This window comes from Ictidomys tridecemlineatus, chromosome 3, assembly GCF_052094955.1.
Source record: "Ictidomys tridecemlineatus isolate mIctTri1 chromosome 3, mIctTri1.hap1, whole genome shotgun sequence".
Classification (NCBI taxonomy): Eukaryota; Metazoa; Chordata; class Mammalia; order Rodentia; family Sciuridae; genus Ictidomys; species Ictidomys tridecemlineatus.
In genome coordinates this window covers 36,185,364-36,209,263 of record NC_135479.1, presented here as the reverse complement: position 1 = coordinate 36,209,263, position 23,900 = coordinate 36,185,364, and the positions used below count along the sequence as shown (strand labels likewise).

Below are 23,900 nucleotides of genomic sequence, written 5' to 3'. Positions count from 1 at the left end.
ACTTGTATATTCAATATAACTGCAACTGGCTACCTCTGAAACCACAAAACACATGCTACTTCTAAATGCTCAGAATCAGCTTCCCCTTGGTCTTATTCCTGGAAAAACTATAGTAACAGAACAATAAATCCAAACTGACCTGTCCACCAGTTAAAATTGGATTTATGTAACAGGAAATTTCATGAGTAAAAGTCAAAACTTAACTGATCTATATGAAAAACCCAGTAATTCAGATAGAGAAACTCATTATTGTGTCTACCAGAACACGGATAATTATTGTCTATAGAAAAAGCATGGGAAATCTGATCCTGAATTATTTTTGCAAATCCATAGTTCTTGTTTTGGAAGGGGATACAGCGGGGGCTGGAGATTGAGCCAAAGACACATTTAGCATGAAGTAACATCCCCAGACTTTTTTATTTTTCACTTTTAAATGGGGTCTTACACCAGGTGCAGTGGTGCATGCCTGGAATTCCAGCCACGAGGGAGGCTGAGGCAAGAGGATCATATGTTCAAAGCCAGCCTCAGCAAAAGTGAGGCACTAAGCAACTCAGTGAGACCCTGTCTCTAAATAAACACAAAATGGGGCCAGGGATGTGGCGCAGTGGCCTAGTGCCCGAGTTCAATCCCCAGTACTCCCACCCTGCCAAAAAAAAAAAAAAAAAGATGGGGTCCCACTAAGTTGTTTAGAGTCTTGCTAACTTGCTGGGGCTGGCTTCAAATTTGAGATTTCCTGCCTCAGCCTTCCAAGCTGCTGGGATTACAGGTTTGTGCCACCACACTGGACTGCAAATCCACAGGTCTTGATGAGGATAGAATTAAATAAGTAATCTAATACTACAAGAAGGAATATAAATTGATATAACCTCTTTTGAAAGCAATCTGGCAACATGCACCAAGATTTTTTTTTTCTTTTTAATTTTTAGTTGTAAATGGACATAATACCTTTATTTTATTTACTTATTTTTATGTGGCACTGAAGATCAAACCCAATGCCTCACATGTGTAAGGTAAGTGCTCTACCACTGAGCTACAACCCCAGACCAAGAATTATTAATGATTCTATATTTGTGACCTATTAATTCTACTTTAAGGAATCTACCTTTAATAATAGGACTAGGGATACTATAGCTCAGTGTGCAGTGTATGCCTAGCATGCATGAGGTCCTGGGTTAGATCCCTACCGGTGCAAAAAAAACAAAACTAAAAAACCATTAAACATTCATAAATAGAGCCAGACACAGTGGCACAAGCCTATAATCCCAGTGCCTCAGGAGGATGAGGCAGAAAGATTGTTAAGTGAGAGGCCAGCCTCTGCAACTTGACAAGAGTGTCTGAAAATTTAAAAAGGGCTAGGGGTTGCAGCTCAGAGGTACAGCACCCCTGGAATTCAATCCCTGGTTCAAAAAAGAAAAAAGAAAAACCTAGACAGAGAACAAATAAGTTCATCATAGCATTATTTATGTAATGATTCAAAAAATGTGAAAACAAGCTAAACATTTAGAAATAAGTGATTAAACACACAATTGTATTACTTTATATATAACATTCTGACTATGTAAAGTAAATAAAACACCATAATAACTTGAAAAATGTATAAAGTACCAAAATAAAGGCATAAGATGTAACATTCTTATGACCACAACCATATTTTTAAAAAATTATATATAAATTATTTAGATTGAAAATGCACTCAACCTGTCTGACTGGCTAACTTGACCCTTTCAGTGCCACAGTGTCCAAGAGACACCTATTGAAGATTCTACCAAATAAGACTTTTACAAAAAGAGTATTATGACACATAACCATTATAAACATTCTGAACACTACAATTATTATTATGAAAGTATTATTATTTCCTGAACAGACTCTACATTGTAGAAAAAAAAGTACTGGGGCTTTTTCTGCCAGTTTAAGTTCCTCCATTATTTAAAACTGTAAAATTTAAGTTAGCAATTCATTTCAAAAGCCTTTATTTACTATCATCATCACACAATGTTAAATATCTTTTTTATATACCACCATGCAAAATGAAAGCATCACTTTCTATTGATGTTTCTATAAAAATAATTTTATAACCTTTGAGGATAAAGGTTATTTTATGTTTAACACATTGTTTCAAAACATGACAAATCTAGAAAATGATCATTTTTCCATGCTGTAATTACTACACTAGTGTAAAAAATTCTCATGTTAATGTTTTGACTATAAATTAATAGTTCTTTATTATCACTATAGATCAAAATGGCCTTGAAGACTTTTATATTTCTTTTGGTGCTAGAAACTGAATACAGGGCCTTGCACATGCTAGGCAAGTGCTCTACCACCAGTCCTGTATCAGAATTTTTTAAATCGTCCTAGGTGATGCTAACATGCAACTTGAATTAAGAACTAGTGCTATAAATGATCTGTTATAATTTGGTATAAGTATTTGTTAAATGATTTGTTAAAGCTATTCAGTAATATTAGAAGAAATTAGAAAAAATAGCCAATACTTACATTGAAATTTTCTAAGGTTGATTAATCCATGATCTCTTATAATTCTAGAATAAAAACCATAATAATCTCTTTTAGAATAAGTTTCACATTTAATGTTTTTCATATGCAGCTTTTGTTAGACATCTTAAAACACTCTGAGGTAGAATACAGAGATCCAAAAGAGTCGCTCCCCACAAAATTCTGCAATCAGTGAATCACTAACACAATTTTAGGCTCTCCAGCATCACACATTTTCCCTCTTCTTTGGCTTGGAGACTCTAAAAAGCTATTTGCTAGATAAATGAATCAATTACCACTCACAAATACTGAAAAATATGTGTCTGTCACTTAAGATGAACAGAAGGAAATCTGAGTCCACATTATACAATTAATCTATTCAGCTTGTGGAAATGTTAATTGAGAATACTCATTCAAGGGAAACTTGCTAACCATAAAAAGGCACCATGATCACACATTCAACATTTACAACTGTGCATTCATAACAACACTTTGAAGCTATTTGAAATAAGTATATATTGTGCATCTTTAATGGAAGGGCATCATAAAACATAAGATCTAACAGCACCTCTCAACAATTGAGTTCTTCAATACTCTCTAGGTCTAATTATGTGTTTTAAGCAAAGGAGAATTTAAGTAAACCACACAGGGTTATTCTTCTGGAACCTTTATTTATTCCAGAAGAATTCATGACTAGCAATGAAACATCTCATGGAAGTAGCTGGGTAAGCTTCTTCAGTACTTCTTGGAAGCTGACTCCAGCCAGGCAGAGAGTAAACTTCACTTTAGATCACATCTGGTCTCTCAGGAGTGCCTCCAACTACTCCCTCACATTTTTATTGCTGATGCCACTATGTTTATACTTAGTAATATCTCAACATACATGCCTTCACATATACACATACCTGCACACTCACACCCTCTGCAAATCCCTCTCAGAACTGGTAAGTCTCTGTAATCCAGTGTGTGTATGTATGTGTATATTTTTAGTTCAGGGATTGAACTCAGAAGTGCTTTACCACTAAACTACATCCCCAGTCCTTTTTAATTTTTTATTTTGAGACAGAGTATCGCTGTCCTAGAATTTGCAATCCTCCTGGCAAGTCATTGGTACAGGTATGTATCACCATGCCTTGCTGAATGTGTAAATATATAAAAATATGTAATTTATATTTATATATTTATATAAATACATATATATGTATATTTATATATATGTTTTTTGTACTGGGGATTGAACTCAGGGTGCTTAACCACCGAGCCACATTCCTAGAACTTTATATATTTTATTTAGAGACAAGGTCTCACTGAATTGCTTAGGGTCTTGCTAAGTTGCTAAGGCTAGCTTTGAACTCGTGATCCTCCTGCCTTAGTCTCTCCAGTCACAAGGATTACAGGCATGCGTCACCATGTTTGGCATGAATATGTGTGTGTGTGTATGTTTTAACTATTTTTTTTGTTGTAGACAAACACAATACTTTTATTTTATTTATTTATTTTTATGTGGTTCTGAGGATTGAAACCAGTGCCTCACACATGCTAGGCAAAGGCTCTACCACCTGAGCTACAATCCCAACCCCTGAATGTATATTTTTGACATACTGTGAAGGGAAGCAAAACCAGGGTGCCTGAAACTTGTTCGGAACTTCTTTGTAATCCTTTTAAATGAAAGACTTCTCATAAAATTACAGTAGTAAGAATGAGGGCATTAAAAAGAATATAATGACTAAACACTTTGAATTGATATTATTCTTTTTTTCCTAAGAGCTTAAAACCCTGTAACCACATTATTCATGTTTTATCCTAACATCAACAAAGGAAGACATAAAAATAAGATAATACTATATCCATCTGACAAATGAAAAATTGAGGCTCAAGGAGAATAAATTTCTTCCCCAAAATCACAAGATGAGCCACAGTGAAGCATTCTTATAGACCATATGCAATCAAACAATCCAAAGCTGAAAGAAGGCAGGATGGTTTTTCTGTACTTACTTTTTTCGTCTCTGTCTCTCCTTTAACCTCGAATGATAGATATCCACCACAGCCATCTTCAGAGCTATAAATAAATACATATATAATAAAAATTATATAAGTTATAAAAAATCAATCTTTTACCCAAACTGTAAACCTGAAATTTCTAACAATTCCATACTCACTAGTTTGGAAATATGTCCACTAAAAGCACAAAAATATCCTAGCATTCTGAAATTCTCTAATGATAAATTATGAAGAAGTTCTTTTTCCCTATGTATTTAGTGTATGGCAGTACTCTGTAGACTACATTTTCTCCTTTCTACTACACATCTCTTTTGCTAGGTATAGTGGCACATGCCTATAATCCCAGCTACTCAGCAGGCTAAGGCAGGAGGAACACAAATTTGAGGCCAGCCTAAACAACTTAGCAAGACTGTACCTCAAAATAATAAAATAAGAGAAGGGCTAGGGATGCAGCTCAGTGGCAGAGAACACTGGGTTCAATCCCCAGTACCACACACAAAAATACATACATACCTCTTTTAGACATTTATTATGTATATTACTACATACAGTGAAATGTTAAAACTATGGCAGTATATGGGCTAGAAATTACATCAATAAGAGTAATCTTGGGAACCTAGGATCTCACAAATGCTAGGCAAGCGCTCTTCCACTAAGTTACATTCCCCAATCCAAAAATGAATATTGATGAATTGTGTTTTAACTGTACAGGACTAAGCTCAAGAGACAATGTTAAGACAGAACTAATGTTCAGTACAGACATTTTTCAGAGTAGTAGCAACTGTTTAGGGTGGTAAGGTTCTGCTTTCTGTAATGAAAAGATACATTAAGTAGCCTAATCACAGTGCATCTCCACATAATTTACATCCACAGGACTGGGACCCTAATTAGAATAAGACATACTTAATGTTTGTATAAATATGTCAAAATATACTCTACTGTTATGTATAATTAAGAAGAAAAAAATTTTTAAAGTAACCTAATCAATGTAAAAGCCATGCCCTACTTGGCTAACCATTTCCAATCCTTTCCTGCCTTTAGCCTCATAAGTGGAAAAGAGGCAGTGGATATTGTAAGTTTTAATCAACAGTTCCAGTTTTTCCTTTCCTTGTCCTCTTTTTTCTTCTATCCTAATTTCTCTTTTCACTTTATTCTTATATTTCTATGATTCCTAGAATCATATGCTCTCAAACTCAGTATCTATTTGAAGCTTTAGATCTTATTGGATACTTCTAGTCACATGGCCTTTATAGTTGCAAATTTGTATTTGTATTATAGTTGCAAATTTGTATTCACCCCTTGCCTATCCTCTTACCTTGGTTGTCTAAGCCAAAAATCAATGTAGGCTTTCCCTTCCCCTTCTCTTCATATATGGTCAATCTTATCTAAATATTTGTCTCTCAAATTCATTTCTTCACTCTTAATCCCATGCCTTAACTCAGGCCTCTTTTCTCTTGTCATCCTGATGCCATCTTGTAGGAGGCATTAGAACACTTTGTTCCTGCTTTATTCTAACTCACCCCCTCCAAATGGTGCCAGAGTTATATTTTACAGAACAATCCATGGTGCAATTCCCCTGCTTGAAATTCTCTAGTGGCTACCCATCCACTTCAAGAGTACAAACTCTTACATATTATACAAGGCCTTTTACTGTCTCAATACTGCCTACCTTTACCAGTCTTGTTTCCTACCATTTCCTCATAGGCCCTATACACCACACACACAAAAACACCAGGCCAAGATCACATGGCTACTGAGTACAGATAAACTGGATGGCCTGGTTCCAAGGCTGTGAGTAGGAAAAAAGAAATTGCCCCAGTATGTTTACTTTTAGTGGGCTTACTTTCTCCATATTAGTCCCACATTCTAGCTTTGCGTTGACTAAAAATAAAATATATATTAAAAAAAAAAAAACTTGAGAGGCAGAAAATTACCACAGGCCATTTATAATCAAAGGATCTCTAGGCTTAAAAAATGAAGACCAATTATTAACAACTCCTGAAGAAATTTTGAGTACTGTACTATGGTACATTAAACCATTTATCTCATCTATGGATTCTGAAAGCATGTTAAGATTTAATGAATTTTTAGAAGATTCTGGAACTACATTAACAACTTCCTGTTTCCTTAAGGTTTGTATAATTTGAGAGTTTGGTATTTCATTTTTATTATTGATTGTATTCACAGAAGAAAGATCCTAGAGCACAACACATTATCCAAATATTAGGTAATATAATTCCTAAAAAAAAAAACCACCAGACTTTGTAGCAAAGAATTTGGCTGTGTATGAGAATCACTTCTTTCAAGATTGGAAGCTTCTTTTCAAATTATAGCCTAGAGCCTCTGAAATGCTGATAACTCAGAACAATAATGTAATCTCATCCTGCTCTAAAGAGTACAGAAATCCAAGTTCAAGTTCAGCCCAGTGGACGCCATGAGTCATATTCTATGACAATAAGTTTTAAACATTGTTTTGAACAAAACATTATGTGAACTACTAAGTCAGATCTACTCTTGCTAGATCTCTTACTCTAGCCCCAACTATCTTGACTAGCAGAAGTCTTTACTGGAAAATTAGACTTTAGGGTAGAGAGGAAAAAGGGGAGAGGGCTCTAATTAAAAGAACAACACACAATGGCTTATAAGAATCACAATTTTGCCTGGCGTAGAAGTACATGCCTGTTAATTCCAGCAACTCGGGAGGCTGAGTCAGGGGGATTGCAAGTTCAAATCAAGCCTCAGCAAAAGTGAGGCACTAAGCAACTCAGTGAGAACCTGACTCTAAATAAATACAAGATAGGGCTTGGGATGTGGCCCTGTGGCCAAGTGCCCCTCACTTCAATCCTTGGTGCTTGGTGCCAAAAAAAAAAAAAAACCAAAACCCCACCTATTTCTTTTATTATGTGAAAATGAACAAAAGTTATTACACATGTACAATTCTCAAAGGCTGTCAATACGGTACCCTGGCAAGATAACAGAAATAAATTCTGGATAATCCATATAAATATTTTACTGTGCATCTTGCCACTACCTGTCCTGGAGATGTTCTTAGATTAGAAAGTTCCATACCCAAATCTTACATGCTGGGCTTTGAGGAAATGTGCTATATATAAATGTAGCTTCAATCACTGAAAGATGTCCAGGAATACTTGTATCCAGGCCATTCTCCTGTGGGTCAGAGATTTTTAAAAAATTTAAAAATTTTAAAAAATAACCTAAATCTTAGCAGGATAATCTGAAGAGATGAGTGAATGCAACCTTTTAAAAAAAAAAAAGTTTAAGTATTAAAAAAAAAAAAAAGAGCTACCATGGATTCTTTTTCTTTGTTTCTAACAAGTTCAAAGATTTAAACCACAATGGTTGATTTATCCTCATAAGTGCCAACAAATGAAAAATATTTCAATGTTATCAATCTTAAGATTTAAGGTAATGGTTTTCAAACTCTTTTTCAGGTAGTAAACTCCTTCTACAAATGATATCTTTCTTTCTTTTCTCTTTTTTTTTTTGAGGCAGAGTCTGGCTAAGTTGGCCAAGCTGGCCCCAAACTTACTAGCCTCCTGCCTCAGCCTCCTAAGTAGCTGGACAGGCATGTGACACCATGCCAGGCCATAGGACATCTTTCTTGATTATGGGGTTGTTCCATATAAAACTCCTGATACCACAGAATGCCCTATGTTTTACCTGTTTTACAAAACAATTGCTGTGGAATGGAGATGCACTTTATGTGCCACCATGGTGGAAAAATGAAGAGTAAAAGAGTCTCTAACATACATTATAACCAAATACAAATTTTATAGACTTTGTTTCTTACTAAAAGGGAAGAATTGGGAAGTCAACAGTTCAAGGCAGGAAGGAAAACAAACACAGTAGTATTAGCTAAAATAGCTGAGAACTTCTTATGTTTTAGGCTTTTTTTAAAAAATAGATTTTTAGTTGTCAGTGAACTTTAATTATTTATATGCAGTGCTGAGAATTGAAACCAGTGCCTCACACATGCTAGGCAAGCACTCTACCACTGAGTCACAACCCCAGCCTGATGTTTTAGGCTCTTTATATACCTTATTTGTCTGCTCAATAAAATAAATTCAATAGAAAATAAATGTCTAAAGATCCAGTGGGAATTTTGCTAAAACATTTTGTTTAATTTAATTTCTATAATTTTTCTAAGACACTAACTTTACCATGTTGCTTTCTGAGATTTGTGTGGGAATGGCTTAATTAAAAAAGAAAAAAACCAAAGTGACTATATTACCACACACACACACAAATCTATAAATAAATATTGCCAATGATTAGTTCTACTGCTTGATCACATCAGTAGTTTAAACTTGTTCAACTGGCTTTAGAAGACAAAAGGTGGGAAAGAATGCATAGAGACAAATGGGAGGGAAACTGAAATTCTCCCAGAAAAAAATTCATATTTGAAATTCTCGTTTTCTTTATAAAGCACACTCAGATAGCAGCAACTGATTTCAAAATCTTGGCTGCATAAATAATCCAGGGAGGACCTCAGCACAGTAGGCAGAATAGAAACAAGAAAGCATGAGAATCAGGGATTGGTTCATGTTCGTTTAAAGTGACTGGAAGCTCCAATTCAAGCTGGCAAATAAAAAACAAAGATCATTAAACATGAACAACCAAAACTACCCATAACCTATCCACTGATAGAAGGCCTCTGAAATCTCAGCTTTGGGGGAAGAACAGTCTCTCTGTGATTACACTGAGGACTGATAAAGTTTCCCATCGGCTGGCCTTAAAATATTTCAAGAAGTGGGCAGAAGACAGAGGCAGCTCCTTCCCACTGCAATGTATTTCTAACATTGTTCAAAATAGCTGGCAACATGTTTCTGTTTTCTTGACAGAAGGCACTTACTGCTTGCTTGGCAAGAAAATCAACTCAGAGGCTTTAACTTCAGGAAAACCAATCAAAATCCTAATTGCAGCCACATAAGCACAAACCTGTGACTCAGGTATTCCCCAGAAGCAAAGCTTTTAAAGAAAAGTCATTATCCTCTGAGCTTTTAGCCAAGATACACACAAATAATTCTGAGAGGGGAAAACTATGTGACCTAATGATTAAAGTCAGCAAGTAGAAAACCTTAGATAGGGCTGGGGTTGTGGCTCAGTGGTAGAGCATTTGCCTCACATGTATGAGGCACTGTATTCAATTCTCAGCACCTCATATAAATGAATAAATAAAGGTCCATCAACAACTAAAAAAATATATTAAAAAAAACCTTAGACAAATTACTTAACTTCTTTGCACATTTCTCTGAATGTAAAATGGGAAAATATCTATTCCTACTTCTCAACAATGTGATGAAGCCATAACAAACCAGAAACCACATTAAAAAATTTTTTTTAAAAAGCAACAAAAATTCAAAAATGTAAAGATATTATATAGTATTAAGAACATAGACTCTGGAGATGGCACTGCCTCTTGCCATTTGTATGATCACAGGCAAGTTACTAGATCTTTCCATGCTTCAATTTCTCATCTATAAAATGGGAACAATAACAACACTCAAGGCATGAGGTTTTTTGTTTGTTTCTGTTGTACTGGGGATTGAAACCAGGCCCCTCCAAATGCTAGGCAAGCATTCTATTACTGAGCTATCTTACAGTATTTTTCTTTTTACATTTTTTTTTTAAAGAAATAACTATTGAAGGGCTGGGAATATAGCTCAGTTGGTAGAGCGCTTGCCTTGCATGTATAAGGCCCTGGGTTCAACCCCTAGCATCACATGTGAAAAAAAGGAAGTAACTATTCAAATCCTTTGCTCATTTTTTTATTTAGTTTTTTAAAAAAATGTGGTGTTGGGGATTGAACCTAGTGCCTCATGCATGCTAGGCAAGCGTTCTACCACTGAACCACAACTCCAGCCCTTCTTTTTACTTTTTTACTAAGAGCTTTATGGTTATACAGAGCAGTTCGGTTCATCCTGACAAACTAAAACACAAATGGATAGAAATTTTATTTTATTTTGAAACAGGGTCTGAGGCTAGTCTCGAACTTACAATCTTCCTGACTCAAGCTTCATGAAGCTGGGGTTACAGGCGTGTGCTACCCACACCTGGCTCAGTAGAGTTTTGTGAGGATTAAATGACTTCATGTATGTGGCAAACAAAAGTGTTATACATATATATATTGGCTAATATTATTAATAATATTTAAAAAGTATTTTTCAGCTTTGGATGGAGCTATCTGTATTTTACTTACTTTTTATGTGGTGCTAAGAATCGAACCCAGTGCCTCACATGTGCTAGGCAAGCGCTCCACCACTGACCCATAACCTCAACCCTATTATTAATAATATTTATGTTTAAAACTGTTTTATGCAGAAACCATCTAGATCACTTAAATGTAGGGCACTCCCAAACAGGTGAATGCACATGGAAACGAAGCTGGATCTCTGATCTACGAATTGTCAAAGGATATGGGTGAAGAATATGGGCCAAAGAAATACAATCTGAAAAAGGAAAGAGGCTCCATGCCTAGAAGAGAAACCTTGATGAAATAAGCTTTCCAAATAGAGAAAATGTAAACTTACTAATGTGCAACCCTATGTTGAAAACACAGACCCAACACATAACAGAAGTTCATAATGCTTCTAGGTTGCCTGGGTTGCGAGACAGCAATGACCAGAAGGATGCTGAATCCATAATTTAGGAACACTGAGGAACTCAAGAAAAGAGGAGTACGCAGATTTAGGAGAGTTTTTCACAAGATGGGGAAATAGATGTCAGCAAAAAGAGATGACAGAACTATACTAAGCATCTGCACTGAGCTCCCACAACATACACGAGACATTAAAGGATCCAACTTATGAGTCTTCTGCATCTCTTTCTGAACCAAAAATTTTTCCTATGTCAATAAAATAGGAGAAGATGACATTTAGGGATTTCAGCACTTCCTTTTTTCCTCAGAAAAAAAGTTCACTTACAGAACTCTTTCTGGACCCATTCTGAAAGCCTCCTGTTATAGCTGGAATGCCAATTAATTATTCCCCCATTGTATCCCAGGCCTCTATTATGGACTATACAAGCCAATTTTATTAGGCAAGTTCCAGAAATCAAAGCAAAAGCCTTCAGGTGAGGAAAATGGCTTGGTGACACCAGGTGATATTCTAGATGGGTTCCAAATACAAAAACCAGCCACTCTGCTTCCTTCTAGTACTTATAAGTGAGGGAACATAAAAGGAATGTTAATGTTTAGTAATATTAGGAGTATAATCATATAATGGAATGGTAATAACACCAACCTGAATTGTGTACCATCTTTCATTGGAGCCATTTACACTCTGACTAATCAGTGTCACCTCTTCTTTACTGGCAGGAGACACAGAAAAAACATCAATCAAGACTCCAAGGACTTGACCACTTGTAACTCAGAAACAAGTCTGAGGTTGATTCAGTGTCCTGATTTTCACTATATCTGTGCCCATCTCTGTGAGCCAGGCACACTTAATAACTCCTTCTCATGGCTTCCTGAGTCTCCTTGGGCTCTCAATCCCTTTTCTAGGAGAGACTGCTCAAGGGCAACATGCCCCACACATGGGTCATGCTACTATATTAGATACCTAAGAATGCAGAATCATAAACAAATCATCTCTGTGGTAACACCACCAAGGCGACCCTTTGACTTCCAGTGCTGCCAAACCTCTTTAAAATGTTATCTTTTTTAAAAGTACATATCTAGCCAGGCATGGTGGCTCATTCCTGTAAGCCCAGTGACTCAGGAGAGGCTGAGGCATGAAGATTCCAAATTTGAGACCATCCTAAGGGACTTAGTGAGACCCTGTCTCAAAATAAAGTTAAAAAGAGCTGGGAATGTAGCTCAATGGTAAAGTACCCCTGGGCTATATCTTAGTACCAAAAAATAAGTAAATATGGGGTTGAGGCTGTAGCTCAGTGGTAAAGCGCTTGCCTTGAATATGTGAGGCACTAGGTTTGATCCACAGCACCATATAAAAATAAAGAAAGATACTGTGTGTTTGTTTACAACTAAATAAATTTTAAAAATAAGTAAATAAAGGTACTTATCTAAAAATTTTATAGTTCACTATTGGGCTGGGGGAAAGATTATTATTAAAGTCACTTAATTTATAAGAACTAAAAACTAGTGCTTCTGTTCTAGTACAAATGAAAATCAGTGATTTACAAGGTTGTTGAAACTGTAGGAAGAGCATAAATAACTTAAGTTACAGGTGTGAAAAGCTAGCTAAGCTAAATATCACTAATCAACTGCTTCTTTTTGATTTTTCTTTTTGTCTTCCCTTAATTATAGAAAGAACCACAAATGCATCAGAAAAAGGTAAAAATCCTGCTTCTACAAAGAATGAAGAGAAAAGCTAATGCCAACAACTACTATAGTTTTATTTTATTTTAGAAATTGAACCCAGTGGAGCTTTACCACTGAGCTCCCCCACCCCCACTTTTTAAAAATTTTAGTTGTTGACAGACTTTTATTTTATTCACTTATTTATGTGTGGTATTGAGAATCAAACACAGTGCCTCATGCATGCTAGGCAATCCCTTTCAATCCCTTTAAAACTAAGTCACAATCCCAGCCCCTACTAGTTTTCTTAATAATGTTGAAATGTAAGAATGAAGACTTTGATTAAAGCCTAGAGAAGTGATTCAGCAAGTCACCTGCATAACTGGCATAACTGAGCCATTATTGACATTAGAGATTTTGATTTTTGACTTTTAAGAGTTTTTTTTTGTTTTTGGTACTGGGGATTGAACTCGGGGGTACTCGACCACTGAGCCACATTTCCAGCCTATTTTGTATTGTATTTAGAGACAGGGTCTCACTGAGTTGCTTAGCGCCTTGCTTTTGCTGAGGCTGGCTTTGAATTCACAATCCTCCTGCCTCAGCCTGCGGAGCCACTGGGATTACAGATGTGTGCCACCACATCTGGCAATGAATTTTAATATCTAAAAGGATGATATTTATGAAGCTTCCCTTTTTGCATATAGAGCCTCATGTTTGGATAAGAAAGATACAAGCCAGGAAACAATACATTTTTAATTAAAGGTATGTATGTAGAGAAAGTGTCTGTAGAGAAAGATTGAATGGCAATCTGCACACCACCTTAAAGGGAACAGCCCATGAGATGAGAAAAGACAGCATGAGTCACTGGAATTGAAAAGAAGAGATTGACACAAAAGACAGAACAAATACAATGGATCTAATGAGTGCCAAGGTAGTCTGCTTTCAAGTTTTCCTCTTTTAGTTCAATCTGCGTCACTTTGACTTTCATTAAACTTGTGTGGGAGAAAAGAAGAGGAATCAAATTCTGCAAAATAGAAAAAAAAATTGCTCAAAAAATGTATACAGATAAAAACTTCAAATAATTTTTTTTAAAAAAATTTTTAGTTGTTGATGGACATATATTTATTTATATGTGTTGCTGAGAAGTGAATCCAGTGTCACACATGCTAGGCAAGCACTCTACCTCTGAGCTACAACCCCAGCCCAAAGGTAAAATTTTTGTATTGGTCCCTGGTTTGAAGACAAATACTCATGCAGCTCTTCCACAGAGAAAGGAACATGTTCTTCTAGTGACAGTGTTGATTTATAATTCAACAAGTATCCTACCTGCCTTTCCCATCTAGGACATAGATTTAAAAGAAATAATGAAAACTGTTTGAGGAATACAGATCCCAACAGAGCATTACTGATCGATTGTATCATAATCAATTTTGGACTGAAATGAAAGAGAAGATCGAGGGCTACTTAAGTACACAGTTCACTGAAAATGGAGAGGAAAAGGGACTCAATGAAATCTCAACCATTTTGGGGGGAGGATGCAGAGTACTGGGAATAGAACCCAAAGCTTTATATGCTACTGACTACTCACTTTCAGTAACTCTGTGGCATTCAGCACTTAAATTATAACAGAAGAGTTATCATAAAAACTTAAGAGATCGAATCTAAGGTTAAGATTCAGAAGTGCTAAAACTTCCAACAGTTTTAAGAAGCAAGAAATTCCCAATTTTGGTCTAAAAACCCTTGAAATTTTTCCATTCTTTTTCTTTGCTATTAGCAATTTGGGGGGATAAATTATAGTGAATATTCAGTATCAGCAGTTACTAAAATCTCAAGGACTAAACACCATTTCCCTTTCTTCTAAGGAGAAATGAGGTCTACTTAACCAATTACCTCAGTATAGGCTTACCTCAGTCAAAAGAAAGATCACACAGCCCAAGGGATGGGATATTCCCAACTATTCTTACATGATCAATATTTTCACCATCATCACAAATTGTATTTGATATAGTCAAAACCCAACAACAGAATACATTCAGCAACTTAATCATAAGGGGTGTGTGTGTGTGTGTGTGTGTGTGTGTATGTGCACGCGCGCGCATAGTAGTGCTAGAGACAGAACCCAGGGGTTCATGCACGCTAGGCCATCACTCAACCACTGAGCTACATCCCCAGCTCCCACCACTAGATTTTGAATTCCACTAGGGCAAGGTGCATGTTTTATTTATTCTTATATTCCCAACGTCCAAAACAAGTGTCATCTCATATTTGTATTCAATGAACATTTGATAAAATAAAATGTTACCATGTAAAATGTCTGAGTCATCTTCAACAAAATCAATGTCTCTCAAGTCCCATTCTGCATAATTGTCAAACTCCTGTTAGGGGAAAAGAAACCCCCCACCCCAAACCCAGCAGCTTTGAATAATGCCTTTACAGTAGCCATGCTTTAGAAGAAACAGAAAATACACAAACAATTATTTGTAAAAAAAATACTAAATGTGATAAAAAGCCAGGATTCTGCCACAAGTAATAGGAAATCATGGTGAAAATCTGTGAAGCTTTCAGGTAGTAGCAAAAACAAAAAATTAGAATAGTTGTAGGAGTCTAGGAATGAAGCCAGATCCACTGTTCTAAAATTTTTAAATACTCTATTCATTATCAAGAAAATTGAACTTTGACTAGGCCTTCAAATATTAGGTAAGAAAAACTATCTGTACTAATTTATTTACCTTTTATATTCTTTTGAAGACTCTATGTAGTTAATAATATTGCTTACACAGTTAGTTAATTATTAATATTAATAATTAGTTAATATTATTCTTATATGTAGATTTGTTCACATTCTATTCAATGAGTAAAAATTATCAGAGTAGTCTCTATTGTGTAGGTTTACAATATCACTGCCATGAACAAAATGTGGACTTGGGTATCAAAATTGTTTGCAGTTTGTTAAACTTTTAAGCTGCCTCCAGAAGCACTATTGTGTTGATCAATAATAAATAAGACACTTGTGACTACATTCACATGGATTTAATTCCATGGCTGAATGGTGAACATGGTTTTTACATACACTCGTCATTCTTTATATACTGGTGAATGCAGTTATGGGAATAGGCAAGTAACTGTCCACCCACTATACGGTTTTTTACATATGATTCTACTGGAACACAGGTATACATTTGTTTATGTATTATGTATGCTACTTTCACCCAATAATGGCAAAGTTTAATTTAAACCAGAACTTTATGACATGGAAAACTTAAATATTTACTATCTGGTCCTTAATATGAGGCTCAAGCCCTGATTTAGTTCAAACTTGAAGCCTCATAGGTGTGAAATGAGAACCAGGCTGTAAAAATACCATACTACAAAGAAAATAAAAGCCAGCAGTGATGCAACTTCAATAGTAGATTCTTGTTTCATAAGTAGAAATGTTTACAAATGAGAAAAGGAACTCAAATGGAAGAGTGTGGCTGCATAAAGGACCCACAAATGACAGTGATTTGAAAATCTACTTTCAGTGGCATGGGTAGCAGATAGAAGCCTTATCAGAAACAAAAACAATTTTTTCCTAACTTATAGCTAAAAACAACAAGTTTCTCCTACCTCAATGAAATCTGCTCGAGCTGGCATGTATCCTGCCATGTCCCGAGAAAGCAAGGAGTCAAAGGTAGGTCGAGGAGGATCATCTGCAGCTGGAAGAATTAAGTTTTCCTCAGTTAATAAAATATTGGCACAAAGAAGCCACACAAAAAATTCCTTATTAACATGGAAATATTTTTGTTTGTGTTGGAAAGAATAAATGTTTGTATGAAAAAGATGAAGCTTTACAGAAACAGACTGATTTCTTAAAAAAGAAAACCAAGAATAAGGGATTCTCTAAAATGGGGAAATTTCCTCTGATTTTTGCTTTTCTGAAATGAAAGGAAACCAGTTTTTACATTTTTTTTAAAAAGTTATTTATAGGGCTGGGAATGTGGTTCAAGCGGTAGCGTGCTCGCCTGGCATGAGTGTGGCCCGGGTTCAATCCTCAGCACCACCACAAAGCAAGATGTTGTGTCTGCCGAAAACTAAAAAGAAGGGGAAAAAAAAAAAAGAAACTTACAAGGTTTCTCAAAAAAATAAAAAAATAAAATTTATTTATAGACAGGTTCTCACTAAGTTGCTTAGGGCCTTGCTAAATTGCTAAGGCTGGCCTCAAACCTGTGATCCTCAGGCTTCAGCCTCTGACGCTGCTACATTACATGCAAGCACTACTGCGCCCAGCAAGAATTCTATTTTAACATTATAGAACCGAAGTATTTATCCTTTTAGTTTCGGTTCTCTTACCCCTTAGGGTCAATCTCAATTTACAAATCTCATCCAACTGAGAAGCAAAAGCACATTACATTTGGAAGTTAGCTGAAGGTGAATCCCAGCTCCAATATACAGCAGTTCTGTGACTTTATGCAAATTATCTAACAATTAATCTAAATTAATCAATATTTATCTAAATTACTATAATTATTATACAACAAATATTATAATAATTATATAATAATTATTATTAAATAATTAACTTTCTGAATCTAAGTTACCTCAATGTGTAAAATGAAAGCACCTGTTCTATTTATTTCATTGGGTTACTAGAGAAACAAATGGTCTAATAAATTTTAGAATAAAGTGCTAAAATCTAAAATATTATTCGAATAGGAGGTATCACCAGCCTCTGAATTAGTCAACTATAAAAACTGTTTCTAGGGGCTGGTGATGTGGCTCAAGTGGTAGAGTGCTTGCCTAGCATGCATGAGGCACTGGGTTCGATTCTCAGCATCACATAAAAAAAATATTGTGTCCACCTAAAAAACCTAAAAAATAAATATTAAAAAACTGTGGGCTGGGGATGTGGCTCAAGTGGTAGCACGCTTGCCTGGCATGCATGTGGCCCGGGTTCAATCCTCAGCACCACATACAGACAAAGATGTTGTGTCCGCAGAGAACTAAAAAAAAAATATTAAAAAAAAAAAATTCTCTCTCTCTTTAAAAAAAAAAAAAAAAAAACTGTTTCTAGGAAATATGATAAAAGGGGAGGAGAGAAAACAATAATATCTCATTACTTGTTCTTTGAATGTCATTCAGAAAATATGTCTATTATAATTGATCATGTTTTTGGTTGATTTTTTAAAAAGACCCATTAATCCCAGAGGCGCATAAGATTAAAATGTTTGCCTTCACTGCCACAACCTTAAGTAAACAAAATAACAAACTGCTCCTTGGACATTGGGGCAATTAATGATAATAAGATAATACTGGACCCTGTTAAGCAACTTCTATCTATGATGACAAACCCTTGGATTACAGGGCCTGTACTCATAAAAGCATGGACAGGTTGATCCCTTTTTGACACTTCATCTATAGAAACATGCATTAAAGTTAACTGATATATTCACTCTGAATGGGTAGAATTACATGTTGGCTTAAAGGATCCAGATGTCCATTATAAAACTGACTCCTTCTTGCCATTGATAACCCTAACTCTCAAAAACTTCATTCCAACTCCTCCTATTTTCCATAAGCTCTTTATCTATTCAAGTCATCAAACCATTATTTATCTGCAACTGAAATAGGGTTCCAAAATGAACTAAGTATCTCTTACCAAATTAGGGAGGAACTTACAGTGAAATGGAATGGCTGTATCAGCAGTTTTTGCCTCCTCTGCTTGTTTCAGGTTTAGCAGGGTAGATGCAAACAGAGGATTATTGATGAAATGCTTCATGTAGTGTTTCTCACACTCCTCCTTGGTCTTGGTGCACATCTGATTTGCTACATCCTGCCTAGAGAAGTGTGGGCAAAAAAAGGAAGGGGAGTAATTTTTCCATGTATACATAATTCTAAAAGCATGATTTCTTCTTTCCATGTTTAAGTAAATCCATATAGCATCAATAATCTAATACCTCCAAACAGATATCATGGAGATATCAGCTGAACTATGAGAAGAACATAAGCCTAATCTTAGTTTAATCTGATGTTCTAAATCCTAGTACTTAAAGATGTAGAAACAATAACTAAGAAGTCCTTTCTTGCCACGAGAAAGATGACTAGAATAATCTGTAAATTTCCTTCTGAGCTAGACCCCAGGGATGCTATAAATAATAAGCCACTATTATTTATAGCATTATAAGAACATGCACAATGTACTCAAGTATATTTTATTTTTGCATAATGTTTTACAATATACAAAACACTTCACACGAACAAACATTTCTCAACTAGAGCTCCTACAATATGCCAGACATTGAGCTAGGAAATTCATAAAATTATTTAAATTATTCCTAGTATGAACTCTGTGGTATATTATTATTATCATCTCAACTTCAGAGAAGAAAAAATAAAACTCAAAGAGATTAATAAACCTGCTCAAGAATATAAAGCTCCTACGTGACAAAGCCAAAATTTATAGACTTCTGATGATAGTAAAATCTCTCAAAGTGTCCTTCTCAAGCTCACTCTTCCAGAGTACTTCCCTAGTGCCTCACCAGAGCACTTCACTTCCTGCTTCTAAGCATCATTATGATCTGTTTTGTGTACTTCAATCATCTATATATACAGTTTTGATTCTTCTACTAGACTACAAGTTTCTTGAAGGCAAGATACATATCTTAATTCTTAGCTCTAGCGCCCTCACCACCAACCTTAGTGTCTTACCCACAGTGAACAGAGAAGCAAGTCTGTTCTGTGTGCATGTAGTGTTGAAGATCAAACCCAGAGCCTCCCACAAGCACGCAACCATTGAGTTATATTCCCAGCCCTAGAGAGGTGCTAGTCTTTTTTGTGGCCTTTATTAAGAGGGAAGGAGGACAGGGGGAAAGGTTTAGCCCATTTTAGAATTAGAATGGCAAGCAAAAACTGAAAACCTAGGCCAAAGATGACTAGTAAACTCCTCACAAGTGATCACTTTTTTATCTTCTTTGGTATTGTCCACAGTACAAAATATTTTATGATGCTTAATGTTGAATAAATGAATTGAACTCAGGGCTCCTTCTTCAGGACCCTAGACATAGGGAGGCAGCATGGATTATTCTGATGAATACCAGGAAAAATTATATATACTAGCAAGTCAGGATAGGGAAGATCTAGTTAAGAGTCCTTCATTAATAAGCCATATGATAATAAAAAATAGTTTTAACTAAGCTTCAGATTCTTCAGAAACAAAATATAGTTAATAATGCATATGCTATCTGGTTCACAAAACAAAATCAATGATATGAAAGACCTCTCAAAAGGTAAAAAGTGAAAGTGGTGGGGTTTGGGGGCACCAGGGATTGAACCCAGGGGCATTTACTTAACCACTGAGCCACATCCCCAGCTTTTAAAAAATGTTTTAGGGACAGGGTATTGCTAAGTTGCTGAGGCTGGGTCTGAACTCACAATCCTCCTGCCTCAGTTTTCTGAGCTACTGAGATTACAGGAGTGTGTTACCATGCCCAGCAAGTGATGGTATTTTTAAGTAAGTGCTTACTTAGGGCAAAACAGTAGTGAATGCAATTCAGTTCTGCCCAGCTTGGACTAAAGCAGTTTGACAGCAAAAACCAAAGAGTGCTATTAGGATGACTTGAATTTCATAAGCTATGATCATCTACCTCAAGTCTGACTCACTTAAATAACATGGGCATCTATAGCCAATAAAAATAAATCATAAGGGAGCAATAACTAATAAGTGTAAAACTTTTCCACTATTCAGAAAGGAACAACAAACCTTCCCAGTGTTGATATTTCCAAAGTAGCCTTTTAGAGCTGCTCAGTCATGGACCACTAAACATCCCACATTCCTGTGAAGCATTTCAGGCCTGGAAAATAATGTGCAAAGAGGAAGAGAACTTGTCTCTGAGTCCTGAATCAATAGGAGAGCAGCATAGTTTTCCTCTTTTTGAAGCTCCTCCCTTCACCCTTCAACAGTGACTTCTTCTCTGAGCCCACTAGGGAAGGACCACTCTTAATACCAAGATCTTACCAATTTCCAAAGCCACAGTCCATCACAGCTTCTAAAAGGGCCATTTCTTCTTGAGCAGTCCAGCTGGGATCAAGAACTGGAAAGTCTGAAGTCTAAGAGAAAAAAGTTTTGACTAAGAACACTGATAGAAATGAAACTCAAGGAATCCCAACTGTAGTAAGTACTACAGTTAAATGGTTTTCATTCTCATGTTATTGAGAAACAACTAAAGTACATTCTTATTAGTTGTCTACCTCTATATTCACCACTAGCTACAAAGGTTCTAATAAATATTCTCACCCATAACTGCAATACATTTCAAACTTGGCACAGAGGTAGAGATATAAGTTATGCTCCCATTTATCTAAAAAAGTGAGAAGTTTTAAACTTAAAATTTTAAAACCAAATTTTAAATTTCAAATTTCAAAACGGTAAGAATCAAAAGAAAAAAATGTAACAAATATGCAAATCAACTTGAAGGCATAATCATACAGAAAGGAACTAAGTGATTTTTAAAACACTATAAACTAACTATACCTACAGTAAGCTATACCTTGAAAACAGAAAAACAAACCAACCAAACAAAAGAAAATCTTAAACTGCTTTTTTTGAGGGGGTTTTGGTACCAGGGATTGAACTCCGGGGCACTAGACCCCTGAGCCACATCCCCAGTATTGTTTTGAGGTTTATTTAGAGATAGGGTCTCATTGAGTCGCTTAGTGCCTCGCAATTGCTGACGCTAGCTTTGAACTCACAATTCTCCTGTCTCAGCCTCCCAAGCCTCTGGGATTATAGGTGTGCGCCACCGCATCCGGCTGTTTTCTTTAGTGTTGATAATTTTTCTGAGACTGTATATACATGTTTTATGGGGTAAACCAAATTAGTAATTATGTTATCATCATTGGAAACTGGGAGTTTTGGCCTGGGAAAAAGAAGAGATCAAGGAAGAAATAGAAAAGTAGTAGTTTTGTATTTGAACTGAAAGTTTTACTACAAGGGAATGATAGGTAAAGTCAATGGGTCCTAAGTTACAGTTAAATAGGAGCAAGAAGCTCTGGAGCACTACTGAACAGTATATACTGTACATTTCAAAAGCTAGAAGAAAGGATTTTGAGTTTTCATTACCAAGAATTGATAAAATGAGGAAATAAATATGTTTAACCTGATTAAAACACTACCCATGCATAAGTGCATCCAACATTACACAGTAATCCATTATATGTACAACTTTAATGTTTTTGTGTTATCAGTTAAAATTTTTGTTAAATATAATGATATTTTTTTTAATTTTTAATATTTATTTTTTAGTTTTCGGCAGACACCATATCTTTGTTTGTATGCGGTGCTGAGGATCGAACCCGGGCCGCACAAATGCCAGGGAGCGCGCTACCACTTGAGTCACATCACCAGCCCATATATGTTTAAGAATTAATAAAGTGAGCCAGAGATTATGTCTTCGTGGTAGAGCACTCGCCTAGCATGTTGTGATGCACTGGGTTTGATCCTCAACACTACATAAAAAATAAATAAATAAAATAAAGGTATTGTGTCTATCTACAACTAATAAAGAAAGAAAGAACAGACCATTTTGATCTATTCCAAATGGACTTCTTTTTTCTGAATAATATTTTTAGAGGGTATGTTTCAAAAACATCAATTATACAAAAGAAATTGGGATTCTAAATGTACTCTAATCAAAATTACTTTTGTTTAAACATTTTTTTAAATAACAACTCATTTTTTGGTGATACTAAAATGTTATACCATTAATACATACAACTTTTATGTTTTAAGTACCAATTGAAATAAATTTAACTAAAAAGTGTTATAAAACAGAAAGTTTTAGTATGAATGTTTTGGGTTTTTTGTTTGTTTTCACAGTTGCTGGGGATTGAACATAGGGCCTTGCATATGCTAGGCAAGCTATCTACCAATGAGCTATATACCAAGCCATATGTATTTATACATAAGATATATTTTATCTTAAATGACAACCAACCCAGCAGTATGAGTACTTCTAGTACTCAGTTCACAGTCTTTAAATACTACTTTCCACTAAAAGGAACTAGTGTTCCTTAAAGAAAAGGCTGTCGCCAAGTCTGGGTCAGGAAATGAACAAGACTAGATTGAAACATGCTGAGGGCCATTACCAAGTAGGAATGACGCATCGAAATCTTTGCCAGCGTACCCCATGTTAAATGGACTTGCCTTGGAAATTTGCTGCGACCTTGCTTGTGTGTTTGAGAAAGATGACCCTGCTCAATGACCAGGGTGGATCCAGGATTAGGGTGTATCTTGCAGGAAGTGTCCCCGTCCTTGGGTCCTTGGGTTTAGGGCGTGACAATAGGAGTTTTAGGGAAGTTGGAGGTTGAAGATTATTCCTGCTGGGAGTAGGGCGTGCCTGCTGCCTGAGTGCCTGCTGCCTGAGTTCTCGTGGAAAGAAAGTATTTAGGACTTGAATTGTGCGGGAGATTGGGATTGCCCCTGGACCTGTGTGGAGGCGGTGTGAGAGCGGGAATAAAGAATTGCTGTTTGAACCTACAAAGGTGTGTGGTGGCTCGTGATTCTGGTGCCAAGCCGAGACCTTGGCAGAAACACACTGTCATACTGAGAAGCAAAGCAGCTCTCCAAGACTAAAAGGGTCATATCAAAAGGATTCAAGAGACAACTTGTAGAAGCTCCTACTAACCAAAAAAGGAGTACTGTGAGCATCAATAAGGACAACCTCAAAAGACTAAAACACACCAAATATTTTAAATATTCGAATGATGCTAGGTAACCAACTTTCAAAACTAGAAATTAGCATTTATCCTGCCTTTCCTATACAAACTTTATTCAGGATGACCACATAGATAATGATAAGAACTTTTTTTTTTTTTAAAGAGAGAAGGGGGGGGGGACAGAGAGAGAGAGAGAATTTTAACATTTATTTATTTTTTCTTAGTTCTCGGAGGACACAACATCTTCATTTGTATGTGGTGCTGAGGATTGAACCCGGGCCGCACGCACTCCAGGCGAGCGCGCTACCGCTTGAGCCACATCCCCAGCCCTGATAAGAACTTTCTTTACAAAATTATTCCAACTCATAAATTAAAAGATCACGGGCTGGTGATACAGCTCAGCTGGTGGAGTGGAGTGCTTGACTCACACACACAA

General features: G+C 36.0%; 1 protein-coding gene across 3 annotated transcripts in view; it reads right to left on the bottom strand.

Annotated features, from left to right (window-relative positions):
* Positions 1 to 23,900, bottom strand: part of Tada2a (transcriptional adaptor 2A) — a 53,958-nt gene that overhangs the window by 12,735 nt on the left and 17,323 nt on the right. For 2 of the 3 annotated variants that reach the window (XM_078042392.1, XM_078042393.1), the window contains exons 5-10: positions 20,766 to 20,857; positions 18,431 to 18,588; positions 16,382 to 16,470; positions 15,078 to 15,150; positions 4,492 to 4,555; positions 2,500 to 2,543 (exon numbers count right to left, since the gene is read on the bottom strand). In XM_078042392.1, the coding sequence (XP_077898518.1) occupies positions 2,500 to 2,543; positions 4,492 to 4,555; positions 15,078 to 15,150; positions 16,382 to 16,470; positions 18,431 to 18,588; positions 20,766 to 20,857 (520 nt within the window). The remainder of the gene's footprint in view (positions 1 to 2,499; positions 2,544 to 4,491; positions 4,556 to 15,077; positions 15,151 to 16,381; positions 16,471 to 18,430; positions 18,589 to 20,765; positions 20,858 to 23,900) is intronic. The other variant, XM_078042394.1, reaches the window with a different exon arrangement.